The following is a 19,908-nucleotide window of genomic DNA, read 5'->3' on the forward strand; positions in this document are numbered from 1 at the left end:
GCAATGAGATGAGATGCGATCTTGTACAAAAAGTATGTGCAGCACATACTTTGAGCTGTGCGATGATGTGTGAAGGGAGCTCGCATCTCATCGCACCCAGCAATTGTACAATGTATGGGCACTTTAACACAATAATGTGGGGAAAGTGTTACAGATAAACGGATTTAAGGATAAATAAATAAAAAACTTACCCACTTACCAAATTCCTGTTGTTCATATCTATGAAAGAAATTGTATTAGTCTTCTTAATGTGATTCCTATTGGGTTAACATTACGATAAGTGTCTGATGCAGAACACACAGTTTAGTGTAATTAAAACAGCTTACTTTCAGAATTTGCGTCATTGTGTTGTTTCTTATCCAAGGCATTTATCACATCTAGGCATAATTGTTGATTTTAAAAAGGGACACTGCAAAACACTGCTCTTTTTTTATAGACTTGTATTCAGTGCACACTGTAAAAAACAGAATGCTATAAAAAGGCATGGTGAAATAATAAAAATAAACAAAACCCAGACGGAATCAAAAAGATGAATACTAATAAATGTCAGCTGAACATTATTTCATATTTCCATTACACATGAAAAAGGGCCCATTATTTCATAGGAGTTTGTATAAATCACCACATCTTATTCTGTCGTTTAAGACCAATTGGTATTTATTAAAGTTGTATAATTTAAAAAGACAAAAACAAAAACAGACTTATCTCAAATTCACAGAAAGTGCAGTGTCCAAAGAACACGCCAAGAGCACACGCTACTTTATCACTACCAAGCAGATGTTGATAACCCTTACTCAAGCAGCCAGTGAAGTTAGCACACTGATCATAACCACAGTTAAAGAACTGCAGTGTGTGGATGGAAAAAAACAATTCAGTAACTAAATATATACCCATTACGTAATGATATGAGCCTGGCATGTGTATACTGCATCAAAGCCGTCCTCTATACCTGAATCTAAACTGTACCTGTAATGAGAAACGTTACAGTGTGCCCGGGAGCTCCATTCACAAGCAGTGAAGTAGATGAAAGCTTTCTACCCCATATGTAGAACAGAGCTTTGCTCACAGTCCCCTTAAAAGTGCAAACTGTAATATGGAATTTCAATACTACAGTGATACTTCAATGTTGGTTTCAGCATATACTATAGCAATGCAGAGAAGAACATTTCAGGACACATGGTGTACTTGTGTGGACTATGCTTGGACTGGCCCTGATCGTATTGGAGGATCATAATATTATTATTACCTTTTTTTGTATTACTCGAGGCCTAAAAACACAGTGAAGGCTCAATAAATAAGCAATTTAGGACACAGGAGGAAGCACAATCCTGTCACAGCAATAAACAGCTTATTTATCTGATTAAAACATATTACATATGCTAAAAATCTGTTTTCCTTTACATTAAAAAGTATATACAAACACACATTCTAAATAAGTGCAATGATGCTCTCCTTCACTTCCAGAGCTTAGATGGGTTTGCTGTGACCATCACGGATCAGAAAAACACATGTTCCATCAGGAAGCTGCAAGTCCCATACTCTGGACACTGATATAAAGGGTTTGAATTATCAGTCAGAGACCATAATATTCTGTGTAGATTTCTGCAACATTGTGTAGTGACAGATCAAAAATGCCACCACTAATCTTCTCTAAAACCAATCTAGATTCCTTATTATAAAAGTACACAATTAGCTACACTCAATCCAATTTATTAACTTAATGTCTCCTCAGGTGCTGACCCTCTTTCCAGGGCTTCCTCCTCTAAGAAATAGTTTTCCAGGTCCATGAGTTTCTGTGACAGTAGTGCTTCCAGTTGTAGCCCCTGCATGGCAGCTTTCCTCCCCCGCTTGCAGCTAGTCATAACTTTCACTCTGCCCTTTGCCCTCTTCTTCCTGGGGGCTGTACAGTCTTGGAACTCCAAGATGCGTTTCTTTTTTTGCTGGGAAACAGATACTAATATTCCATTCTTCTCCTGTGGCTCTTCAAATATTGTTTCAAGACTCCTGTACATACAGTAGATGATAAAAAAAGAGAATATAATATAAACAACTTACAGAAGCCAGTACAAGTTGGTATGTACAGTAGCTTAGCAAGGCTAGGGAGGAGGAGTCACTAACAACCACCAATCAGGGCTCTGCTAGGGCCTGTGCTTCTCTTTGTACCATACCTGACCATTGTATTACATGCATAAAAATCATATGCTAGACTGACGCAGATTATATGAAATATGTACATACTAACAATACAGTAAAAAGTCGTCCGAAACCAAAATGCTTTCCAGGTAACTTGATAGCATGACTGGTGTTGCGGTTACACAATGACATTTTTGTTTTCTTATACTGGTTAAGCTGGGCACGCACTAAATGGATGTGCCTACCTGGCAAACTAGTTAGCAGCGAGGCACAGGCCGTGACGAGCAACTGTAGTGATGGAGATTTGGAGAGTTTTGGCCATGCACCACATGATGATGGAGGTCACTGATGTCAGCGACATTGTGCTTGCACACTGGCCAATATTTAGATTAGGTCGTTTTGATGAACTGTCGCAATCTACAATACTTTATAAAAGGTCATCCAGCCAAGTTATCATTAACAGACTCCGTACATTGGAGAACTACTGTACACAGCCACATGGTTTTTATGATCTCTATAAATCAACGATTCAGCTGCTGTTTGAAATGCATCATCTATCTGGAGACCCCTTTATAAATCATATTAAAAAAGGAGCCAGTTTAGGAACACACAATGTATATCTGCCACAAACCATCATTTTTTTTTTTTTTTATGTTAAACATTTTTGTATGGCTGAGAACAGAAACTTTCCCTTTGAGGCAGCAGTGCTACTTTTGTATGCAAATTACATATTAGAAGTGAGAACCTGAATATTACAGTATATACTTTTACTGATGTGCCTGAAACAAAATGTTGGAAACACCGCTTTGTCTAGGAGATCATTCAGGTAAGGGAAATTGGGGCAGATGTATTCTAGCGGGGCTTATCGCGTGGCTATAATACTTCCTGCTTCGCCTCATCACCGGGGGGGGGGTTGTAGGAGGGGGCTTGACTGCGCCGGAGGGGGGAGTTAGCCCCCCCCGTGTCCCCCGGCCGGCTTGTCTGCGCATGTGCAGGATGTCGTGAGATCCCCAGCACAGCCCAGAGCTAACAGCAGGGACAGGGCTGTCCCTGCTGTTTAGATAGGGCTTCGCCAGCCTGCTGCCGTCGAAGCCAAAACTGGCATCGGGCGGAACGGTCAGCGATGCAGACGTTAATACATTCGGGCTGCTATCATAGATAGCAGTGCCGATATGGACAGGGGCGCTATTACCGTATCCCGGCTCCTTCATACATGGGGGAGAAGCAGTATCAGTGCACATAACGTGCGCGGATACCCCTTCTCCATAACGACCCTTCATACATCTGCCCCATTACTATCTATGGATCTCTGCAGTGTGGCAATTTTTGTGACAACTTGAGGAGCCAGGAATGTCATGGTCTTCCACTTTTATGTAGTGTTGATGCTTTATTCCCTCTAATGGTTTGGCAGTTGTAGTAATGGATTCCAAATCAAGTTGGTTATTGATGTCAGCAATCTCATCTTGGTTCAGTAAAATAACTTTGACCATCCATCAACAGCTTTAACAAAGTCTGAAGCACATTGTACTTCCTATTTTTCCACATTTGCCCACGTCTTTTTACTAATCCCATGAATGGCTCCCTTTCCATGAGATGTGGTAAAAAAATTCCAATACATTTTTTCGCCACGCTTTACTAAAGGTTTCATAGCGTCCGCTATATATCTGATTTTAAACAGAGAGCTCGGACCATCTGACCAGATATTTACATTTATACTGTTGAAGGAAATACTTGCAACAAGGTGTACACGTATGGAACTACAGTTTCTTTGTTATGGACAGGGTAATCTGATACTATTACAGATGAATGCAAGTCTCCAGAATGCCAAGCTACTACTGGGAAAAGGTTCACTTGATATTATTTGGAAGTTAAGATGCTACAAAACAAAAGTCGACAGATGGAACCCCACATTACAACATTAAGATCAATTAGAGTCCAGAGAATATAAAACTAACACCATTAAATATATTGACATCAATGCACTGTAACGTAAGTTACCAAGATGGGAACTCGCATTACACAAATGTTTTATTCATTTATTTGGTAATGCTACTTCATTGAATAAATGTTCATAGGCTTTGGACCAAGTATGGTCTAATGTTAGGAAAATATGAAATGATTTTTTTCCCAACAATCTGGCAAGATTAAACAAAAAGATGAAAATTTTAGGTAACTCACGTTACACATTTGAGGTTATTCTCATTAGGAATGCCAGAACTAGGGGGCGTGGCCACGGCAGGGCGCGAGTGAGAGCGTGTGTCTGAACCTCCCTGTGCCATGAACTAAGGAGCTCTCTCCCATGCACATCCACATACCACTCCAAGAAAAAAGCGTGAGCCTGAGCCTGTGGATGCGGTGAACCCTGGTGGAGGAGTACAGCACGTGGGTCCCTCGATTCGGCGGTGCTGGGCGCCGGCAGAAGAGACTGGTGAGAAAGCACCTGGATCAGCGGGGAGAGAAAGGCGCTGCCACACAGAGATACAGGAGCCGCGTCATCACTAGCGTCATCCCTGAGCTCCCGGCGCCAGCGAGTGACGCGCTGGGAGAGAGAGGTCCCGAGCACAGGCTGTGTCTCGGAGATCCCGGAGCCAACACACGCAGCTGCAGCACAGAGTACCCGGCGCCAACAAGCGACGCGCGGGGAGAGAGAGGCCCTGAGGACAGCGTGCAAGGCACAGCAGAGCGGCAGCCCGGGCCCCCCGCTGTAGAGAAAGAGGGCGCAAGGTGCGGCGTGGCATAAGTGGCACCGATATCCCAGGCTCCAGCCCCATGTGAGAGCCCAAAAAAGGAGTTGAGCATCTTTTGGGAAATATACTGGTGAAGACGGTCGGCTGCAAGGTGGCCTATAGAGCCCGCAGGAACCCAGGCTGCATGCTGTAAACCAGGAGAAATTGACCTGCCAACAGCGACAAAGGTATTTTTGAACTGTACCCTTTTGCATTAATCAATATATATCAGAACTAGTATATTGAGAATCAAGCAATGAAGGTTGGCTGAGAAAGGGCCTCGCCCATACTGGTCATAAAATTTGCGGTGCAACCAGAACTTTTGAACAGTAAGTTATTACGAATTAATAATAATGGGGAAAGCCAGCCAAAATACAGCTGCAGCACGATTAGAAAAATTTGCCAGGCACCAGACTGGTAACAGTTCCCAGGCCAGTACACCGCACACTACTCCAGTGAAGGAGAATAAAAACCCTCCATCTCAAGAAGTCACCCTACAACAACTGCTAGAGGCCATTAACTCTAGTGAGTCGCGTATGGTGGAACAAACCAACAAAATACAAAGTGACCTAATGCTGCTGAGAGATGACGTACGTAAAATCAGAGATCGAGTGGCCGAAGTGGAGAATAGGGTATCGGCAGTAGAAGATACAGTAGCGCCACTCCAGAGCCAGGTCAAAAAAATGACAGGCCAAATGCAGGATATGCAGCGCAAAATGGTCGACATTGAGGGGCGGCTCAGGCGTAATAACCTGCGTTTCATTGGTTTTGACGAAGGAGCAGAAGGAAACACACCAGAAAAATTTATTGAAGAGTGGGTGATACAAGCCCTGGGTAATAAGTCACTTACGGGACAGTTCGCAGTGGAAAGGGCGCATCGCATCCCCGGGCGACCCCCAATCCCTGGAGGCCCCCCGCGTACCCTCATTGCGAAGCTGCTGCACTTTAAAGACAGAGACACTATTTTAAGACTGGCAAGAGAAAAAAAAGATCTCTCATTTAATGGAAAATGTGTGTCAGTATATCCAGACTTCGCGATGGAGGTCCAGAAAGACCGAGCCAGGTTTCGTGAAGTGAAAGCAAGACTCAGGGAAATTGGTTTGCCTTATACAATGATCTTTCCGGCTAAGCTGAGGGTGGTGGTCGACGGCAGGACTCAGTTCTTCCAAACACCCAGTGAGGCTGCACACTGGCTCGACCAAAACCATCAGGGCAAAAAACAGATATGATAGCTGGAGATTAACGACTTTGCATGAATGTCTTGTAGCTTTAAAGTAAAATTGAACCGGTTGATTAATTGTAGTAGTCTTACATTAGGAGTGGTGGGATGTGCGGGGGGGAGGGGGATGGGTAAAATTCACGACAAGTTTTTGTTGATTTAATCCGGCACAGGGAGGGTAAAGGCGGACCCTGACAGTGGCTTTATAGTAACAAAGCCAGAGGAATAAGATAGGGTTAGTTAGAAAGGGTTTGGATAAAGTATGCCTAGGGGTATAGGTCATACAGGGTGGGAAGGGAGGGAGGGTATTTGTTTTGTCATGTCAATGTCTAGGTCTATGTTTGATATACACTTGTTGAAATTAAAGATCAAAGATGCAGTAATGTTGGGAATAAGTAACCCTAAACCTCCCTATATGCCAGCCTGGAATTGGTGGAAGGAAGTTTCCAATGGTTAAGATCATGACATGGAACATTAGGGGCCTGAATGATAAGTGCAAAAGGGCACTAGTGTTTAAACAGTGCAAAAAATATAATGCAGAGGTGATTTGTCTCCAGGAGACACATATGTGTAAAGAAAGAGCCCCTGCTTTAAAACGCCCTTGGATATCACACTCCTTCCACTCTTTCTTTACAGCAAGCTCTAGGGGGGTTTCGGTCATGATTAGAAAATCCCTGATGTTTGAATTGCATGCATGTAAAATCGACCCGGGAGGTAGATACGTGTTCTTAAACTGCAGTTTAGAAAGAACACGTGTCTGTCTATTAGCAGTGTACATCCCCCCCCCCTTTTCGCTTGAGGTCCTGAAGGCCGCAGTAGAATTTGTTTCCTCCTTTCCTGATAACCCGGTGATATGTACGGGGGACTTCAACAATGTGCTATGTCCACGGTTGGATAGATGGCATAAAGATGTGAAATATGATGTGGGATCGAGAAATCGTTTTGCCGAATTTGTTACTGAAATAGGGTGGGCAGACCCATGGCGGCTAAGATACCCAAAGCGCCAGCAATATTCATGCCATTCGCTATCCCACAGCACATTTTCTAGATTAGATATGATCTTGGTCTCCGAAAATTTTCTGCATAAAGTCACTCATATTGAATATAATGCCAGAGGGATCTCGGACCACTCCCCCCTGATTGCCCATCTGGATTTGAAGATCTCGACAGGGCTTATACCCTGGAAATTACAACCATATTGGGTGGAACAGATGGGCACTCAGGAGGAAGTGGGAAAAGTGGTGTGTGATTTCTTTGAGTCTAACGCGGAAACAGCAAGTTGGGGTATAGTGTGGGACGCTGGCAAAGCATATCTGAGGGGTATATTTATTAAGAAAATTGCATTTTTAAAGAAAGAACACAGGCAACGCCGGGAGGAATTGGAGGATAAAGTATTAGATCTAGAAACCCAATACCTTAGACAACCTACAGATGATACCAAAGAGAGATGGGCAAATGCAGAAAAGGAGTGGGTGGAGTACCTGAAAGACATAACCTGTCGTAGGATGAAGTATGGTTCATATAAATGGTATTTTGAATCAGACCGGGCAGGTAAATTGATGTCGTATTTAATCAAACAAGAAAAACCACCAAATAATATTCCTCGGATAAGGCTAGAATCTGGTGAAATATCCCTAGATCCCGGAAAAATAGGAGCGGAATTTATGAATTATTTTAATGAACTATATAAATCCAAACTTGTTTATGATGATGTAGAGATACAAAATTTTTTGAATAAAATAGAACTACCCCGCCTTAATGACCAATCCAGAGCCTTCTTAGACGGCCCGATCGAGCTAGAGGAAATAACGGAGGCTATTAAATCTTTAAAAGCGGGCAAGGCACCCGGTTTAGATGGATTCCCTGCAGAATTTTATCAAAAATTCTCTAGCGAGATAGCCCCTTATCTGTATAAATTGTTCCTGGGGATGAGAGAGGAGAGGGGGACACCCCCATCTATGATGGAGGCATCAATAATAATGCTACTAAAGAATGGGAAGGATCCGTTACAGATAGATTCTTATAGACCTATCTCACTCATAACAGCCGACGCAAAAATTTATGCAAAGATCCTCGCTAACCGTCTAAATAAGGTACTGGACCAGATAATACATAGAGATCAAACTGGATTCATGGCGAACAAATCTACCATGATAAATTTGCGGAGGGTCTTTGCATATATACAACATGTGAGATGGCGTTCCACGGAGTCAATTATTGCGTCATTTGATACCAACAAAGCTTTTGACTCCGTGGAATGGAGGTTTCTATGGGCTGTATTAAGAGCGTTCGGAGTGGGTGAGGGCTTTATTAAACTCGCTTCCTTACTATATCAAAACCCTACAGCTCGAATACTGATTAATGGTCAGCTTTCCACTCCCTTCTCTCTGTCTAGGGGTACACGTCAGGGATGTCCGCTGTCTCCGCTATTATTTGCGGTCGCGGTGGAACCCCTGGCGTGTATGCTAAGAACGGCGCTAAGGGTCGGGATTGAGAACTGCATGATATCCCTATATGCGGATGATCTATTGGTGGGTATGGAGCAGCCGCAGAAATATCTCCCGATAGTGATAGAGTTAATACAAACATATGGCGAGTACTCGGGATTATTAATAAACTGGGCCAAATCAAATATACTACAACTGGGGGGGCGGGGCATCTTGCATATACCTAGAGACGTACCGCTGAAGAGAGTAGATAAATTTCGTTATTTGGGGATAGTTCTGACGAACTCTGCCGAGAGCTATGTATATGACAACATAGACCCCCTGTATGAGGAGGTGAGGACAAAATTGCGGTGTTGGGGTAGTTTACCAATAGTACAAATAGGGCGGATCAATCTTATTAAAATGGCTATATTGCCTAAATTCTTATATGTAATTCAAAACTCCCCGGTATACTTGAAAGAAGAGGTGTTTAAAAAAATCAATGGCCTGATAAGCTCTTTTGTGTGGCGAAATAAAAAGCCAAGGATCGGGATAGAAACACTCAGTCGAGATAGAGATAAGGGAGGCTTAGCCCTCCCTGATCTCAAGTTATACTATATCGCAACACAACTGCTACATATCAGCACTTGGATGCGGGGTGATGAAGAGTTGTTAGAAATGAAGAATCTCATAGAATTAACAGACCCTGGCATAACTCCATTTCAAAGGTTGATGGTGAGGGAGTCACACAGAAACCTTCCCCCCCTAGTAAGCCAGGCCATCAGAGTCTGGAGGTGGGCAAACAAGCTAATGGGATACACTGGCATAGACCCAGACACCGCAATCTTGTCCATAAACACAATTAGGGCCCTGGAGGAATCACAGGGAAAGGGTATTTGGAAAAGATATGGGATAACAACCCTTGGACAGGTGTTCCAAGGGGATGAGTTAAAAACAACCCTCCAACTACAGTTAGAATTTAGCATCCCCAATAATAGGGTTTTCAATCTTTTCCAACTAACAAGCGCACTTAAGAAGTATAGCAACAATAGAGCCATGGTACTGGAGGATTCGCCAGGGAAAAAATATTTGATGCAATTGGGAAGTAAGAAGAGACTCTCAAAAATTTATAAATACTTGCATTCATATAAGCAAGGGGAGATAATAGGATCAGTTAAAGAAAGATGGCAAAGAGACATCTTAAATCTAGATGAGCTAAGTTGGTTGATGGCACTGAAAGCTCCATCGCTGGCTACAAATTCGATGCGCGTGCAGCAGATACAAGTTAACATTCTATACAGGACTTACATGTCCCCGGTTAGATTAAAAAACTTTAAATGCCGGAGTTCAGACAGTTGCCCCAAATGCGGGGAAATAAGGGCAACATTCTGGCATCTCCTATGGAGCTGCCAGAAGGTTAGCAGGTTCTGGGATGGAGTTAAGGATGTACTGATCCAGTTGGGCATTCCAGGGGACATACTGAATGAAAGAAACATATTATTGGGCATATGGAAAGTGGGCCCTCAAATAAGGGATAAAGTACAACTTGCACATAATCTGACGTCACTAGCTAAAGTAGTGATATCGAGACACTGGATGGCACGGGAGAGCCCGAATATGGAGGAGTGGATTAACTTGGTTAATTACACGTTTGATCACGAGAGGTTTATATTCGCTTCACGTAAAGTAATACAGAAATTCCATAAAATTTGGGACATATGGCACAACTCTAAATATTTTAAAGTGGTTCACAACTATTGATAATATATATATAGAAGATAATATGATAGATAGGCACTCACTTTAAAAAAAAAAAAAAAAAAAAAAAAAAAAACACACAAATGATTTATTGGATAGGAAAATAACGAACACAAAATGCACGGTTGTATCAGAAATGGTTTAATAAACAAATTAAGATAATGACACGAGAAAGTAGAGTTTAAAGAGTCACAGCAAGGGATAGATAAGGTAGGAAAAGGATGTTTCCTCTCTAGATTCGAAAGAGGAACACTATGGGCCTAATCCAGTGTAATAGAAAAGGTTATGAAGAAAAGGGGTGTGGAGGGTGAAAGGTATATCTGGGATATCTAGGCTTGTTATTTAATTGGAAGCGGGTGATATGCTTTTCATGATCTGTGTCTAAGATCGTGAGAATTTATGATCATGTGATAAACAAGTGTATATGTCTAATGTCTTATGTTTGTGTACTGGGATTGTATATGTTTTAAAGTGTATGTTTTTCTATGTTGTTTGTTTTAATATGAAAATCATATAAATAAAGACTCAATTAAAAAAAAAAAAAAAGGAATGCCAGAACTCTAACCTCCATGTTTAAGTATTATTAACATTAGAAAATTTACTTTGAATTCTGGTGTGTTCAAAGTCTTTCTAGAACTGAAGCAAGCCTAAAGCAAGATGGTTGCCATAGCAACAATGATGCTACTAGCTTAAAAAAACTCTTGGAGGGAAAACACATTGTTGTGCTATAATAATTTAAAAAAAATAAGTGTTGCTGTGAAAAAAAAAAACACAGAAAAGGGGATTTTTGTAAGAACTTACCGTTCGAATAACTTTCTCTAATATGGTCCTGGTGATACAGCTTAACATTGGGATGTAGGAGGGTCCGCAGGAGCCAGGCACCTATCCTAAAGCTTTTGGAGGGTAGGCTCCTCCCTTCTGCATCCCAGACTCCTCAGTTCAATCTTTCAAAGCCACTGGAATACATTAACTCCGTACAAACGCCTGCACATATTATATGCACAATTTCAAAAATAACTTTTCAACCATATATAACATGAACATCGGCATACTTACTGAGCGTAAGGGAGGGATCGCTGTGTCACCAGGACCATATCAGAGAAAGGGATTCAAACGGTAAGTTCTTACAAAAATCCCTTTTTCTCTTTCAATGGTCCTGGTGACACAGCTCAACATTGGGACGTTCCAGAGCCGGTCCTTTGGGTGGGTACGCTCAGGTCTGCAGCTCTCATCACTGCTCACCCGAATGATGCGTCCTCCGACGCGAACTCATGGAACCTATAGAATTTGGCAAAAGTGTGAACAGATGACCAAGTGGCGGCCCTGCAAACCTGCTCAGCTGTGGCCCCATGTCGAACCGCCCAAGAGGTGGCGACCGACCTGGTGTTTGCGCATTAATCCTGGCCGGCACAGGCCTACCAACCTTAGTATATGCAAAGGCAATGACAGAACGCAACCACCTAGCAATGGTCTGCTTAGAGGCAGGCCAACCAATCTTGTGCACATTATACAAGACTAGCAAAGTGTCAGTCTTCCTGACACCCTTCACCCTGTCCACATAAATGCACAAGGCGCGCACAACGTCCAAATTCCTCAATTTGTCCCTTTTTCTTGAACCCTCTGGGGGTTGAAACACAGGCAGAACTATCTATTGATTCAGATGAAAAGCAGAGACTACTTTTGGCAAAAATTGGGGTACTGTTCGAAGAACAGCCCTGTCATCATGAAAAATAAGAAAAGGAGACTAGCATGACAACGCTCCCAACTCTGATACTCTCTTTGCTGACACAACTGCCAACAAAAATACAAGCTTCCATGTAAGGAACTTAAGGTCAGCCGACCTCAACGGCTCAAAGGGTGCCTTTTGAAGACACTCCAGTACCAGCGATAAATCCCAAGGAGCCACTGGTTGTAGGGAGGTTTCAATCATGAAACCCCTTGCAGGAAAGTTTGTACCTCTGGTAGCAAAGCTATCCTTTTCTGGAAATAAATCGACAAGGCCGATATCTGTACCTTGAGTGATTGAAGGCTTAACCCAGACGAAAAAACCATCCTGCAAAAAACTCCAACAATTTTGAAAGTCGAAACCGCGATGTATGCGACTTCTGCCTTGAACACCACCTAATATAGGTCTTCCAGACCCTATAAATAGTTAGCTGAAGACACTGACTTCCTAGCTTTCATCATGGTGTTAACCACAGCCTCCGAGAAACCCTTGTTCTTCAAGATGGCGGTTTCAATAGCCAAGCCGTCAAATTTAGCCGAGCTGAATCCATGTGTAAGAACGGCCCTTGGTTTAACAGATCTGACCTCAGAGGTAGACGCCACGAGTCCACAGACAATCTCTGAAGCCTCGAGTACCAGGACCTCCTTGGCCAATCCGGGGCTACTAGAATCATCAGAATTCCTTGGGACTGGATTCTTTTCAATACTCTCGCCAGCATTGGAAACGGCGGAAAGGCATAAAGCAGATTCCCCTCCCAGGGAATAGTCATTGCATCCACTGCTTCAGCGCGTGGATCTCTTGTCCTGGCATAAAACCTGGGCACCTGATGATTGAACCTCGATGCCATCAGGTCCACCTCCGGAGTTCCCCACTTCAGTGTAATCTGATGAAACAACTGTGGGTTCAGGCTCCATTTCCCTTCTAGCAGCTCTTCCCTGCTCAGGAAATCGGCCTCGATATTCTCCACCCCCGGGATGAATATCGCTGACAACCCTGGAACATTCTGTTCCGCCCACAAGAAGATCCGGGAAACCTCCCACATGGCCAGCTTGCTGCGTGTGCCTCCCTGATGATTCAGGTACGCCACAGCCGTGGCGTTGTCGTTCTGAATCCTTAAAGGAAGACCCTGCAATCTTTCTCCTGCCAGAGATATCACTTTCCACACAGCCCGCAGTTCGAGGATATTGATCGGCAAGGCAGACTCCTCAGAGGTCCATAAGCCCTGGAGGCGCAGGTCCAAAACCACTGCCCCCCAGCCTCTGAGACTGGCGTCGGTAGTGACTATCAGCCAGTCCCAGGACTGCAGAGACCGACCCCACTGAAGGGAATCCACCTCCATTCACCAATGCAGGGAAGACCGTGTTTCTGGAGACAACACTATGTGCTCTGACTTCATGGTCTGAGTGTTCCCTGACCAAGATGTCAGGATGTTCCACTGGAACACTCAAGAGTGGAACCTGGCGAACTGTAGCGTCTCGAAAGTCGCCACCATTTTCCCCAACAGTTTGAGACACCTCCAAACCGATGGGCTCTGAGACCCCAGGATCTCCCGAACAAAGGAGGCCAGGTCCCTGGCCTTTGTCTCTGGTAGGAATACCCGATGTAGATGGGTATCCAGGACAACTCCCAGGAACTGGAGTCTATATAAACGGCACCAACTGAGACTTTAGTAAATTTAAAAGCCAACCGTGAGCCTGCAAAAACCTGATGGCTTCTGCCAAGTGACTCTGCAACCTTTCCGCCGACTCTGCTTTGAACAGCAGGTGAGTCCAAATACAGAATCAGTGATTCCCCTCAGTCTGAGGACCGCCGTCATTTCTGACATTATTTTGGTGAATACCCTTGGCGCTGTGGCCAGACCAAAGGGCAACGCCTGAAATTGCAAATGCAGGTCTCCTATCACAAACCTCAAGAGAGCCTGATGTTCCGGATGGATAGGCACATGAAGATATGCGTCCTGGACATCCATGGACGCCAAAAATTCTCCCTGGTCCAGGCTTAGCAGCACAGACCGTAGAGATTCCATCTTGAAATGGTCTACCCACAGATGGAGATTCAAGGACTTTAGGTTTAAGATTGGTCTGAAAAACCCGTCTGGCTTGGGCACCAAAAACAGAGTGGAATAAAAGCCTTTCTTCCACTCCGCTCGAGGGACCGGGATAAACACACCTTTCTCTAAGAGAGATTGAGCCGCCCCCAAAAGAGCAACACGGAGCCGAGACTCCTTTGGCAGTGGTGTAGGAATGAATCTTCTCAGGGGAAGACCTTTGAAGGGAATTCTGTAACCCTGGGATACAATGTCTAGCACCCAGGAATCCCGGCCCAACAATGCCCACGCGTCCCTGAACCATCTCAGACGCCCCCCCCCACCATGACCACCGCTGGGATATTCCCCAGGTAGTCATGCGGAGGGCTTGTCCTCTCCTTTGGTGCTCGGTTTCTTATGAAAGGAACCGAACTTTGACTTTGGGGCCTTGCCCCTGGAGGACTGAAACTTTCCCCTAAAAGACTGTCCTCGAAAGGACGCACCCTCTCTAGGGGAGGGCCGAAAGGATGGCCTAAAAGCATAAAACCTTGAGGCCTGCTTAGCTGCAGGAGCCGGCAGGAAAGTACTTTTGCCTCCCGTGGCCTGCTTAATAATCTCTTCCAGCTCTGAACCAAACAGCTTTCCTTTAAAAGCTAGTGTTCATTCTAGCACCCGCCAACTTTGAATACCCATGCAGTTCCTCTTCCCTGCCTGGAGTGTCGCTGTCTGCTGTGGTGTTTCTATTACAGGTCTGGTTTGCATATCAGTGCTGATATACAGACCACACTGTGCTAGAAGCACTACAGCAGACAGTGACACCCCAGGCAGGGAAGAGGAACGGCATGGGTTTTCGAAGTTGGCGGGTGTTAGAATGAACACTAAAAGCTAATGCCGCTCAGGCCTTTTTTGATTCGTTATCCGCCTCCCAGGCTTTAAGCCAAAGCACTCTCCTGGCATTGACGGATACCGTGGATACTCTGGAAGCCATTTTGAGAGCTTCCTCTTCAGCCTCATGCACATACTCTGCAGCTGCCTTTAGCTTCTCATCAAGCAGTAACACACCTGGATCAGCATGCAAAATTGTACATAAGTCATTGGCCCACACAATCATGGCCTTAGAGACCCAGGCTGATGCTATAAGAGGGCGTAAAGTGAAGCCTACCCCCTCAAATATTGCCTTGAGGTTACCTTCCAGCTTCTTGTCTACGGGGTCCTTAAAGGCTGCCCCCCCCCCTGGACATGTAGCACCGTGGCTTTAGAAAGCCGTGCCACAGAAGCATCTACCACCGGAACTTTTTCCCAGAGGTCTGCATGGGGTATAGACTTAAAAATCTCTTAGGCATCTGCAGCCTTTTATCGGGCGTTTTCCAAGCCCCTTCCAATAAATCCTGTAAACCTTCATCCGCAGGGAAGTAACAGTTTCCTTACGCTGCCTTTTAAAAACACCTTTTGCAGGAGTTTTATCCTCCACAGACAAATTCAAAGTCTGTTTAACAGCAGTAATCAAATCCTCCACCCCTGAGGCCGAGGAATTCTAAGAATCATCACCCTGATCCCAGGGGATGTCTGTATAATTCTCCCTCCTCTTCAGCAACAAGCAATGGCACTGAATAAGACCTTTTAGGGGTCCCCACAGTATCACCATCAAATTTGTCTAACAAATCATTAAACCTGCTGATCCCCTTAGCAGTATCCTGCATGACCTGTAAGAAACTAGGATCTGCCTGGGTCAGAGGCAAGGAGCCAGAGGACTGCTGAGATGATGACATAGGTCTCGGGTAAGCTACCAACACATCACTCTGCCTGTCCAGCAATTGCACTAAGGCATTAACAGACCTGCCCAGGGCACTGGCCCACGCAGGTTCCGATTGCTCTACCCTCTGGGGTTCACTCCCCATGGGTCTCACAGCAGCGCAAGTAATACACAAGCCCCCCTTGGCCATCTGCTCAGGGACAAAATTCAGTGTACAAACATTGCAAGCGCTCAATGCATTAAGGGCTCCCTCCCCCAAAGCCTCAGACTGTTGCTCAGACATGATGTAAAAATAACACCGTCACAGCGCAAAATGTACAGGCGTTTTATACAGAGCCAAGTACTCAGTCACTTATCTGTCTGAAGCTTTCACAGTGGGGAAAAACGATGCCCAGGAAATCCAATCACTCTGTCAGGATCTGTCAGCCAGCTCAGCTCCGCTGCAAGCGTTCCGAATGGCGCCAAAACAGAGTAAGGGAAGAGACCAAGTCCCTGCTGCTGCGGGGACCGTGGCTTTTGGCGCCAACCACCCCCAGACAGCCGCTCCCACTGCAGGATCTCCAAGTTTCAGTGTCTCCCCCTCTGCTGGGGACCACTTGGAACATGCCTGTAACACACTGCTGTCATCTCATATAGGAGCTCAGTGTGTAAGCTCCACAGAAAATGGCCGCCGCCATCACGGAGCGCCTGTCCCCCATGATCCCCACCTAGCGTGAAGCCGGTTTCAGGGCGCTCCGGAGCCCAGGCAGATTCTTAATAGAAGCTGTAAGCGCTGCACAGGGAGACCAGACAGTGTCTCCCCCGTGCACAGTGAGCTGACAGGACGCGCTTCTGTCAGCTCCTGCTGCGCTGTCAGTGTGAGGATTCAGTGAGAATCCTCACACTGTGCCTACCTAGCTAGTGTAAAAGTTAATAAAATAAAAAACTCCTGGCTAACTCTAATCCTTCGGCTGCGCCAGCAGCCCTTTAGAATAGCACCCACTCCAGTGGGCACCTAACACGAACTGAGGAGTCTGGGATGCAGAAGGGAGAAGCCTACCCTCCAAAAGCTTTAGGATAGGTGCCTGGCTCCTGCAGACCCTCCTACATCCCAATGTTGAGCTGTGTCACAAGGACCATTGAAAGAGAAATGTCCATAGTTACATTGAATGACCCATATGGTTTTCTAAAATCAAAGTAGTCATGGTGTTGTGCCTGTAGTCACAACATATTAAAAACATTTTTTTTCGTTAAAAACCATTTGATTTAAACCAAGGTGGCTTAAACCAGTTAATCCTGTAGCAAGCCAGTTACTCCATCCACCTTTCAACTGGCTTACTGACACAAAGGTCATGAAAGGAAGTCCCTACCACACATGTAAACCTAGGTAAAAGGTGCCCTTAAACTCCATACACAGGTGTCAAAGTCGTATTGCATACACGCCATTTTAGAATGGTATGGCCGCCATTTTGGTTCGCAGAGTTACGCAAATAAAGTATAATACCCAAGTTTTATGTAACAAGGCGAACCTTGAGCACTGCCATACTAATACACATAAATTCATATCCCATACTTACATAAAATAAAATATAGTTAAATGTAGGTTTAGTTCGCAGCACATAGTTTAAGATATTTCATATCTTTATGTTCCGTGTCCTATGCGCAGCACTCCGGTCGTAACGAAAAGTTTGCAAGTCCAAATGTCCAATAATTACGGATAAAATCCATAATCTATGTACTTTTGCCATGTGAGCTGAGGAAGACAAAGGATTAAGCTGTAACCGGTTCTTGTGTTTGATTTACGACCCTCTATGACGATGCCAGCTGACAAAGGACACAGAAGTGCTTTCCTCTGCTCCAATCCTCAAGAAGTGCATTCCCTTTCACCAATCCACAAGAACCTTACTTTTGAACTCTGACCAATGGAGACTCTCACTGACCTCTCTGTGTGGACAGTATTGATTCACTATATTTCCCCACTTCATCCTGCCCGGACTAAGTTCTATTAGAACCTAGTGAGCTCGACCGGACTGCGCTGCGCAATAGAGGAGACGGTAAACTGTTACATTCCTGTATGTATTTTCTATAGTTATGGCTGATTTTATTTTGTATCTGTTTCTTTTCCCCTTAGTAGTGTATAACATATTTTGTATTGTTGGACAACTGTACACTGTGTGATACTTTGTTTCTCTTTCTGTAACCCAGGGTTTGACAAATTTTTCTAAAATCTAGGAGATAAATAAAATATAAAAATGAAGTTAGGCTGCTAAAATAGCAGCCCCTCTAGTAGGTGCATCTGGCTCCTGCCAGCACCCGAAAAAAACTGAGCTTCCTGGCCTGGAGGCGGGGTAGAGGAGGGGAGGAGCCCGGCTGCCTGGGAGGCAGTTCAAGTTTAACCTCTAGGGTGCTGGTGTTCTTCCATCTCCTTACTACCCCCACTGTAACGCTGTGGCCCCTGATGTCTCCCGAAGGAGAACATAAAATCGCCCTCAAAAACTAAAAAAAAGGTACTTCCTCTTCTTTGTGGCCAGTGCTTACGCTATGGGACTTACAGATGGAGCGGGTCTCGCTCTTGCAGGGGATGGCGGAAGATTCGCCAGTCGCCGTAAGGGGATGCGTGAGCGTCGCCTTACAACGGGGCTCCCCCCCCCCGGGTCCCCGCCGAGGTTCGCCCGGGGTCCCTGCCACCTTGCCGCCCCCCCCTAACCCTGTCCATCTCTCTGAAGCGGAGACGGACAGGGTTCCCGTCCCCCCGCCAACAGGAAACTGAGACGTACGCACGTCTCAGTCAGATGGGGCGCCTCTTCGCCAGATTCTGGCGCAGCTCCAGCAAAGAAGAGACCAGCTCCATCTATACGTAAGCATCATCGTCCGCTCGCCACGCTTCAGGCTCGGTGGCTAGCTGCACTCGCTTGTCACAACTTTACTTAAAGGTAATATATGGTGGCATGGACCCACGGTGAAAATCCGTAACTGGCATAGGAGGTGGCCGCAAAGATGAGGGAGATGAGGGAGTACCAATAAAAATTACTGAAAACTTGGACAAGGTGTGTATGCTGCACAGAAGGGAAATATATACTACATTTCTAGAATAAAGCCAGTAACTGGATGTCAACTGTAATTTAGTTGACATTATCCAGTTACTGACTTTATTGTAGAAATGCACCATATATAGGTCTTCTCTGCATAATAATTTATTTTTTGACTGCCCACCACATTTATAGTTCTATACATAAAATGACAGGCCACCACATCCAGTATTAATTAGATTATTGTGCAGGGTTCCCTAGAAAACTGCCGCTCTGAGGGGGTCGACGGGGGAGGATGACCAAAGCACTGCAGGAGGGTGGTTGGAAGTTTGGAAGACTAGAGCCGCAGCTTCCCATTACTGAGGCCACTGCTTACTCCAGGTGTACAGAGCTAGGGGCAGAGGAGCCACCGCACTTACATTTAGAAGGGTGCTGTCTCACCAACTGCCCGGGACGAGAACAGAGCAAGGCTGCAGGACGGTGCCTGGAGCCGCGCTGACACCCGCGGCTTCCTGCTGCTAATAACATAGTAGAATGCCACTCACACTCAGGAGGGGGTCGGATCTCAGAGATATGCTTCGACGAGGGTCACACTGATATCCACGGCGATGTGACCCCCTTAGGCAGGAGCTGGGACACTGTATTGTGTCCTATCTCTCCTGACACACAGCGGCAGCCCTGCTGTAACCCCCTGCTGTCCGCTAGGGACTAAATTAATTATTTGGAGACTCTATCTCCTTATTTCTTGAGTTATACATGAGCTTTGACTTTTATTCGCATTTAGCGACAAAGGTGTAATACAGACATTGTCCTATAAAAGGTGTACTCAAGTTGGGTACTAAGTACTGCGAAAGATACTGTCTTATGAGTATCGGTATAGCATGTATAATACACGGACAAGGTTCGCTACGCTGCGTTATGCTTTGTTCGCACGTAGCTAGGAATAAAGGGTTAGCAGTTTATGGAAAAAGTCTGTAAACTGCGCACTTCACTTGTTAGCCATCTGGTTATTTCTATATCGGTAACTTTTTAAATTTGGGTGCCCACAAATTTGTAATACTTAGTCTTATCTTTGATGTACAATTGGATCCATTTTTTTTTTCAGTAATTAGTGCCCCTGATTTTATAGATTG

The 19,908-nt window shown here is 44.9% G+C and overlaps 1 protein-coding gene across 4 annotated transcripts in view; it reads right to left on the reverse strand.

The window, feature by feature from the left end:
- Positions 1–639: 639 nt before the first annotated feature.
- The window catches only part of PRR14L (proline rich 14 like), a 35,971-nt gene continuing 16,702 nt past the window's right edge, over positions 640–19,908 (reverse strand). For all 4 annotated transcript variants that reach the window (XM_083147864.1, XM_083147871.1, XM_083147885.1 and 1 more), the window contains exon 9: positions 640–2,004. In XM_083147864.1, the coding sequence (XP_083003990.1) occupies positions 1,713–2,004 (292 nt within the window). In that variant the 3' untranslated portion in view covers positions 640–1,712. The remainder of the gene's footprint in view (positions 2,005–19,908) is intronic.

The sequence above is a fragment of the Crinia signifera genome, chromosome 1, assembly GCF_055691185.1.
Source record: "Crinia signifera chromosome 1, ASM5569118v1, whole genome shotgun sequence".
In the NCBI taxonomy this organism is placed as follows: domain Eukaryota; kingdom Metazoa; phylum Chordata; class Amphibia; order Anura; family Myobatrachidae; genus Crinia; species Crinia signifera.